Source organism: Erpetoichthys calabaricus, chromosome 3 (genome assembly GCF_900747795.2).
Source record: "Erpetoichthys calabaricus chromosome 3, fErpCal1.3, whole genome shotgun sequence".
Taxonomy (NCBI): domain Eukaryota; kingdom Metazoa; phylum Chordata; class Cladistia; order Polypteriformes; family Polypteridae; genus Erpetoichthys; species Erpetoichthys calabaricus.
In genome coordinates, this window is record NC_041396.2 from 248,464,517 (window position 1) to 248,471,912 (window position 7,396).

The window sequence follows — 7,396 nt, forward strand, 5'->3', positions numbered from 1 at the left end:
TACTCTGGAAAGCTGCTCAACCTAATATAATACTACTTTAAAATTAAAGAATATTTTAAAACTGTAGCACAGAGTCTGGTAATTTTCCTTGATGTTAGGGCCCTTTTTTTGTATAAAAATGCTCATAATGTGAAACAAAGCAACAAATATTTAAAATGACTGTGATAGATATCTGGTTTACTCCCAACACACCATCTTCAAGATGCAATAATATACAAATAAAAATAAAATGAATAAACAAATCATCCAGATCTACAATTGTACAATTCACACCAGGCTCACGCAAACGTAATTATAGAGGAATTAAGCTTTTCTCAATCAGCTCATTTTCTGAATCCATCTTGCTTATAACATTTTAATCTCTTTCAGATACAACAGATTCCTCACAAGGACAATCCCATCTTCCTGCCTTCTGACTCTGAACTTGACTGGCTTTTAGCAAAGATGTGGGTTCGACATGCTGAATTTCAAGTCTATGAGGCTCTGTCTCACCTTCTGTGCACACATCTGGTCTGTGAGGTGTTTTGTATAGCCACCATGAGACAACTGCCTGAGGTCCACCCTATTTATAAGGTATAGTTCAACATCATTAACTATAGAAGCTGGAAACTGAATTGTTTGCCTGATGCTGTACTGTATTTGTCAAGAATAACAAAAACACATATTAGGTATAAATTTAAAAGTAATAATAATAATCAGAGGGTTAATCACACTGCTCAGTCCATCTTCAGAAGAAAACCATAGGGACCATCTACAACTGATGCTTAATTTCATATTAGATGCTGAATCACACCCAAGAAAATACAATTCTCAAATGTGTTTTTTCCAATTCTGAGTTAATAGGTCTGTCCTGGCACCATCAAGGGCAAAGCAAGAATCGATACTAGACAGGGAACCAGTTTATTGCAGTTCAGCATGTTGGCACAATGTTTCGCTCTGCTGCCTTACAGCTGCGAAAGAGGAGTTGTGAATCTGGCTGGTCCCAGTCTGAATGAAATTTAATGCGCCTCCCATGTCTGCATCGTTTTTTCTTCAGTCTTCCTTTGGCCTCTCAAAAATGTAAGAGTTCATTTGATTAGTGACTCCAAATTAGCTTGATATGAATGACAATGGCTGTGTGACAGCTTTGCCATTCAGAGTTGGTTCTTAACTTTGTCCTGATATTGCCAGAATTGCCTTCAGTCATCTTCAACACAGAAATGGAATAAACAGGCTTACTAAATTGGTGAATAGATAAAATTCTCCATTCCAATCAACACTTATCTACGCATCAACAGCAAAAAAGTACTTACTGAGGTGTAAAAAACAGATGAATGGGGAACACACCCTTGTTTATTATCCTTTCATTGATAATATAATCTCTGGCTGCAACATGAGGAATGAAAATGTGTGCTCACTAAATGATGATTTGCAAATGCATGTAGGAAAGAAGCCTATTTTACATGCAGCCATTTATTTCTCACTGTTGTGCCTTTCAGCTCCTAATTCCGCATATGCGTGACACCTTGGAAATCAACACTAATGCCCGTTTAACTCTCGTTTCAGACACAGGCATCTTCAAACAGGTATGTTTGGTGAAACGCCATGCAATTTGTCACAGCTACCCTGAAGGGGCATCTCTGACACCATTCTCTCTACCTCTTTTCCCATTAAATAGATTGTATCCACAGGAGGGGAAGGGTTGGGTGTGTTGCTTCAGAAGGAGTGCCAAGAGATTGAGTTCATGTCTCTTCTGCCCAAATCTGATTTTGAGAAACGAGGTGTGAGCCAACTGAAGAACTACGTCTACAGAGATGACTGTCTAAAATTATGGGATGCCATCGAAAGGTGAAAAATTGAGGGGAATAACAAACAGCTCCTTGCTTGTTCAAACCCAAGTCAGGGCTGGGACAGGCCTTTTCCAACTTTTTGGGCTAGAAGCCTATTTGCCCAGACCCACCAAAACACAAGAATCCCCCATTGTCCATTTACTCATTATCCTTTCTTTGTCTCATCTTTGCAGTTTTGTGTCTGGTATTGTGGATCTCTTCTATTCCTCTGATAAGGATGTTATGGAAGATATGGAGCTGCAGAACTGGATTCATGATGTTGTTACAGAGGGCTTTAAGGACCTTCCTAACTTTGGTGAGAAACAACATGCAAATTGAACTAAAATTTGCTTTTTTGGCTTACTGTTATTATAGTTGGTAAAAAAAACTTTACTATGTCCAGTTAACAAGAGGTTATTGGGAGTAATATATTCAGCTCATTTTGCTTTATCCACTACTGTCAAGCACTTTAAGAAGGCATAAATGACATCTTCTGCAATCTTGAATTCCAGAAAACCTGATGTTGTATTCTTACATTGGCAAGTTCATAATTAACATTCAACAATAAAGCACACTGTGTCCACAGAGTGACATCTTTGAATATAATCATTGCACTATTGCAGATGTCATGTTGATTCTGGAGATGTTGGTCATAAATGTTATATAGCTTGTTGAGGAATTCACTCAAATATTACTAGACAATTTGGTTAGTGGGCAGCTACAGTAAAATGGTCACAATACATCATAGAGGCTATTTATTTTACTATAACTATTTAACAGACACTCTTATTAAAAACAATTTACAGAAACAAAGACTGGACATATTGAGGAGCAGGACCATTGAGGGAATGCTAGATTATGGCTGGAGTTTTCACTTGGGTTCTTAGTGCACTTGAAAGCACAGTAGAAGGGTGGTTTAGGTGAAATGAGGGACAGAGGTGCACCATTAAGGCAACTCCATTTTTAAGGTGGTGGAGAGGTCAGAATGCAACCACAAAAGAGCTGAGGTAGTTCAGCCAAGAAAATAAAAAGGAACTTGAACCAAGACTTGAGTAGCATTAGTGATGAGGGAGGGACACATCCTGTGAAAATTCCAAAAGAAAGAAATAAGAGAAATATTGTGATGGAACAATAAGGAATCTTCCAGGGTCACAGCAATATTCTTGACAGTAGCTGTGGGCTTGTGTGCAACATCATCAAGTCAATGAAAAAATAAAAATCTGTAGACAGGGGAGCAGAAAGCAAGTAATGCATGTTAGACTTGGAAAGATTACATTTAATATGATACTTATTCATCAGTGATGACAAGATGTTTGGAGAAATGGGATAAAACCTAATTGGTGTAAGAAGGAAATAAAGAGAAAAATCTATTCATCACCTGTGTAGAGGTGGTAGGGGAAGCCATGAGAAGATTTTAGATATCAATGTGAACAAACATAGAGAGACGAAATTTACTCAGCACTGATTTTAGATGCACACATGGAAAGATTTTTAGAGGAGGAGGAGAAGGAGAAGAGAAAGTATTAGGCTATGTTACTGTTAGGCTATGAGCTACAGAAGAGCTTGCCAGAATTGTAGAACTTGAAAGAGTCGCAATGCAAATCTTCTAATAGCAAGTTTTTGTATGAAAGATTAAAGTTGTTAAATGTAGTGAGAGATGATACAATGCTGAAATTGATAAGGAAAGAAGAGGGAGAAACAGCTTGAACAGAACCATTTATGACTGAAATTAAAGCAACCTCTATAGAACCACCTTTGTAGAAACTAGATTGTAGAGTGTCATAGAGGTTGCTATTCAAATGAAAGAAGGAGAGATGAAGTTTTGCTTGTTATTGCATAACAACAGCATAATCCATCCATCCATTTTCCAACCCGCTGAATCCGAACACAGGGTCACGGGGGTTTGCTGGAGCCAATCCCAGCCAACACAGGGCACAAGGCAGGAACCAATCCTGGGCAGGGTGCCAACCCACCGCAGACAGCATAATTTATTACCATTATTGTATCTCATTGTTTCCTTAGGCTTGCCTAGGAACATAGACGATAAAAAAGCACTTGTCACTATCCTGGCAGGGGTCATCTTTACGAGCTCTGCCCTACATGCAGCAATCAATAATGGACAGGTAAGTGCCATCATGATATAGCCTAGATGAGAAGACTGACCCACTGTCTTTAAATTAATGACAGCATGATTATCATTTGCTTGCAGTATGACTGGTGCTCATGGGTGCCAAACACACCCTGCACTATGCGGTGTCCCCCACCCCCTCAAAAGGGTCTGGCTACCATGGATTTGATCATGAATACACTCCCAGGTATACCAGAGTCATGCATACAGGTGGCCATCACATGGGTCCTTAGTCGTGAACAGCCTGCAGCAGTAAGTTTCTTCACAAGGAATTCTACGCATTTTCTTCTTGAAGCTGGTACTAGTCATGTCTGTCTTTACTCCTAATTTAGGTCTGGCTTGGTCAATACCCAGAGGATCATTTCACTGAGAAGGCTGTTAAACATCATATTGACAAATTCCAAGAAGCACTCAAGAAGATTGAAAAGTCAATTGATGAAAGGAATGCAAACCGTCAGTTGAAATATGAGTACCTGAGTCCAAGAAAGATTGAGAATAGCGTTGCTATATAAACAGTAAGTTGTGATGTGCAGGTGTCACCAGAAGACATGATACGGCAGTGACAGTCTGGGCCTAAAATCAAGAAATATGTCAAAAGAAAGATTTTTGTGCTACTTTCTTTTTAACATTTTAATTGAAATAAAGCTTGGGAAGTATACATGTGTGATTTTATATTCCATGAGCTGGCTGTTAGTTTTCATAACCTCTTCTTTCTAATACATTGTGAAGGGTCCTGACTGGGCAGTAATTTGTAATTTGTGACAGACGGGTATCAGCAAGAGTGAAAGGGAAGGTCTACAGGATGGTAGTGAGGCCAGCTATGTTATATGGGTTGGAGACAGTGGCACTGACCAGAAAGCAGGAGACAGAGCTGGAGGTGGCAGAGTTAAAGATGCTAAGATTTGCACTGGGTGTGACGAGGATGGATAGGATTAGAAATGAGTACATTGGAGGGTCAGCTCAAGTTGGATGGTTGGGAGACAAAGTCAGAGAGATGAGATTGCGCTAGTTTGGACATGTGCAGAGGAGAGATGCTGGGTATATTGGGAGAAGGATGCTAAGGTTAGAGCTGTCAGGGAAGAGGAAAGAGGAAGGCCTAACAGAAGGTTTATGGATGTGGTGAGAGAGGACATGCAGGTGATGGGTGTAACAGAACAAGAATGCAGAAGACAGGAACATATGGAAGAGGATGATCCGCTGTGGCAACCCCTAACAGTGTAGCTGAAAGAAGAAGACAAACATTGCCTACAGATAAAAGTAATATACTTGAATAACAACACAAAAAAATTGCCTTTTCAATAATTTGTTGAACAAAAGCATCAATAGGTGTAATGGTCTGCTGGGAAAAGGTAAGTACACCCTTGGCCTCAGAAGCTGGTATTGTCCTCTTTAGCAGAAATTGTAAGCATTTTATATAACACCAGCCTCTGGCATCGACTCTGTGAAATCTTCTACCACTATTCCATGCAAACTTCATTCCGCTGCAAGATGTTTGTGGGTTTTCTTGTATGTATTGCCCAATTCACCCCCTTACCCCCAACATTTTAATGGCATTCAGATCAGTGCTTTGACTAGGCCAGTTCATAGCACTCTATGGGTGAACATGTGCTGACGTCAGCTTTGCAAACGAGAGAGGCTACTAAGAATGCCGAGTTTTTTGGGTTTTCTGTGGTGTGACAGTTAATTAAAAAATATATTTTGCTCCTATAAACTTGGGTTTTGGTTGCCGCTAAAGAACCTTGTTGGATTTTTTCCCTTTAGAAGTTTTTTTTTGCTTTTTTTTGCCTGTACAGGAGTAAAAGTAGCTGGGTGTTTAAAGGTGTGCTTGGGAAAGTTACTTGTACTTATTCTTGTTAACTGTATTTGAACTAGCATAGAGAAGGCAGGGTAGAAAACAGCAGTACAGTAATCCCTCCTCCATCGCGGGGGTTGCGTTCCAGAGCCACCCGCGAAATAAGAAAATCCGCGAAGTAGAAACCATATGTTTATATGGTTATTTTTAGATTGTCATGCTTGGGTCACAGATTTGCGCAGAAACACAGGAGGTTGTAGAGAGACAGGAACGTTATTCAAACACTGCAAACAAACATTTGTCTCTTTTTCAAAAGTTTAAACTGTGCTCCATGACAAGACAGAGATGACAGTTCTGTCTCACAATTAAAAGAATGCAAACATATCTTCCTCTTCAAAGGAGTGCGTGTCAGGAGCACAGAATGTCACATAGATAGAGAAAACAATCTCTAGCAAACAAATCAATAGGGCTGTTTGGCTTTTAAGTATGCGAAGCACCGCGGCACAAAGCTGTTGAAGGCGGCAGCTCACACCCCCTCCGTCAGGAGCAGGGAGAGAGAGAGAGAGATAGAGAGAGACAGAGTTTGTTTTTCAGTCAAAAATCAATGCGTGCCCTTCGAGCTTTTAAGTATGCGAAGCACTGTGCAGCATGTCGTTTCAGGAAGCAGCTGCACAAAAGATAGCAACGTGAAGATAATCTTTCAGCATTTTTAGACGAGCGTCCGTATCGTCTAGGTGTGCGAACAGCCCCCCTGCTCAATCCCCATACGTCAGGATCAGAGAAAGTCTGCGCAAGAGAGAGATAGAGAAAAGTAAGCAATCTAGCTTCTCAGCCATCTGCCAATAGCGTCCCTTGTATGAAATCAACTGGGCAAACCAACTGAGGAAGCATGTACCAGAAATTAAAAGACCCATTGTCCGCAGAAATCCACGAACCAGCAAAAAATCCGCGATATATATTTAAATATGCTTACATATAAAATCCGCGATGGAGTGAAGCCGCGAAAGGCGAATCGCGATATAGCGAGGGATCACTGTAACTGATACCAGCATTTATAAGTAAACAACCATGTTGCAGTAAATAGTTAATAAGTAACCAGAACAGCAACTCCTTAGTTTAAAAAAAAAAAAAAAAAAAAAAAAACAAAAGGCAGCGGCTGAAATTAACTACCACCAGATGTTCACTAAGCAAGTTTTATTTTTTTTTAATTTATTTTACATTGAAAAGTTCTTAGCAGTCTAGAGGTAGAACAGTTCAATGGGTGACAGCGTAAGGGTTCATTAATACAAGGGAATACAAATAGTGTGAGTGGAGAGTTTTTAAGTAAAGAATAAGAGATGCGCAAAGTTAGAAAAACAGACAGTTTCTGTATTACATCTTGCCTGAAGAAGGGGCCTGAGTTGCCTCGAAAGCTTGCATATTGTAATCTTTTTAGTTAGCCAATAAAAGGTGTCATTTTGCTTGGATTTTCTCTCCATTCATAATGGCTAACACGGTACAACACCCTAGTACTAGAAGCAGACAGAGAAAAGTAAATTTAACCTCATAGAGGGACAAACAGCAGGCATTTGAGAGGAAGTATAGTACAGAAGCTTAAGGGGACAGAAGGTGTAAAATAGCTGTAGCAGCTCTATAATCTATTTTCTTTGGCTTAAATTTTTCAGTTTT

The 7,396-nt window shown here is 39.7% G+C and overlaps 1 protein-coding gene across 2 annotated transcripts in view; it reads left to right on the forward strand.

Annotated features, from left to right (window-relative positions):
* The window catches only part of LOC114648753 (polyunsaturated fatty acid 5-lipoxygenase-like), an 81,453-nt gene extending 76,878 nt beyond the window's left edge, over positions 1-4,575 (forward strand). For both annotated transcript variants that reach the window (XM_051924146.1, XM_051924145.1), the window contains exons 9-15: positions 370-573; positions 1,479-1,565; positions 1,658-1,827; positions 2,003-2,124; positions 3,831-3,931; positions 4,018-4,188; positions 4,269-4,575. In XM_051924146.1, coding sequence (XP_051780106.1) covers positions 370-573; positions 1,479-1,565; positions 1,658-1,827; positions 2,003-2,124; positions 3,831-3,931; positions 4,018-4,188; positions 4,269-4,448 — 1,035 coding nt within the window. In that variant the 3' untranslated portion in view covers positions 4,449-4,575. The remainder of the gene's footprint in view (positions 1-369; positions 574-1,478; positions 1,566-1,657; positions 1,828-2,002; positions 2,125-3,830; positions 3,932-4,017; positions 4,189-4,268) is intronic.
* The last annotated feature ends 2,821 nt before the right edge of the window (positions 4,576-7,396 follow it).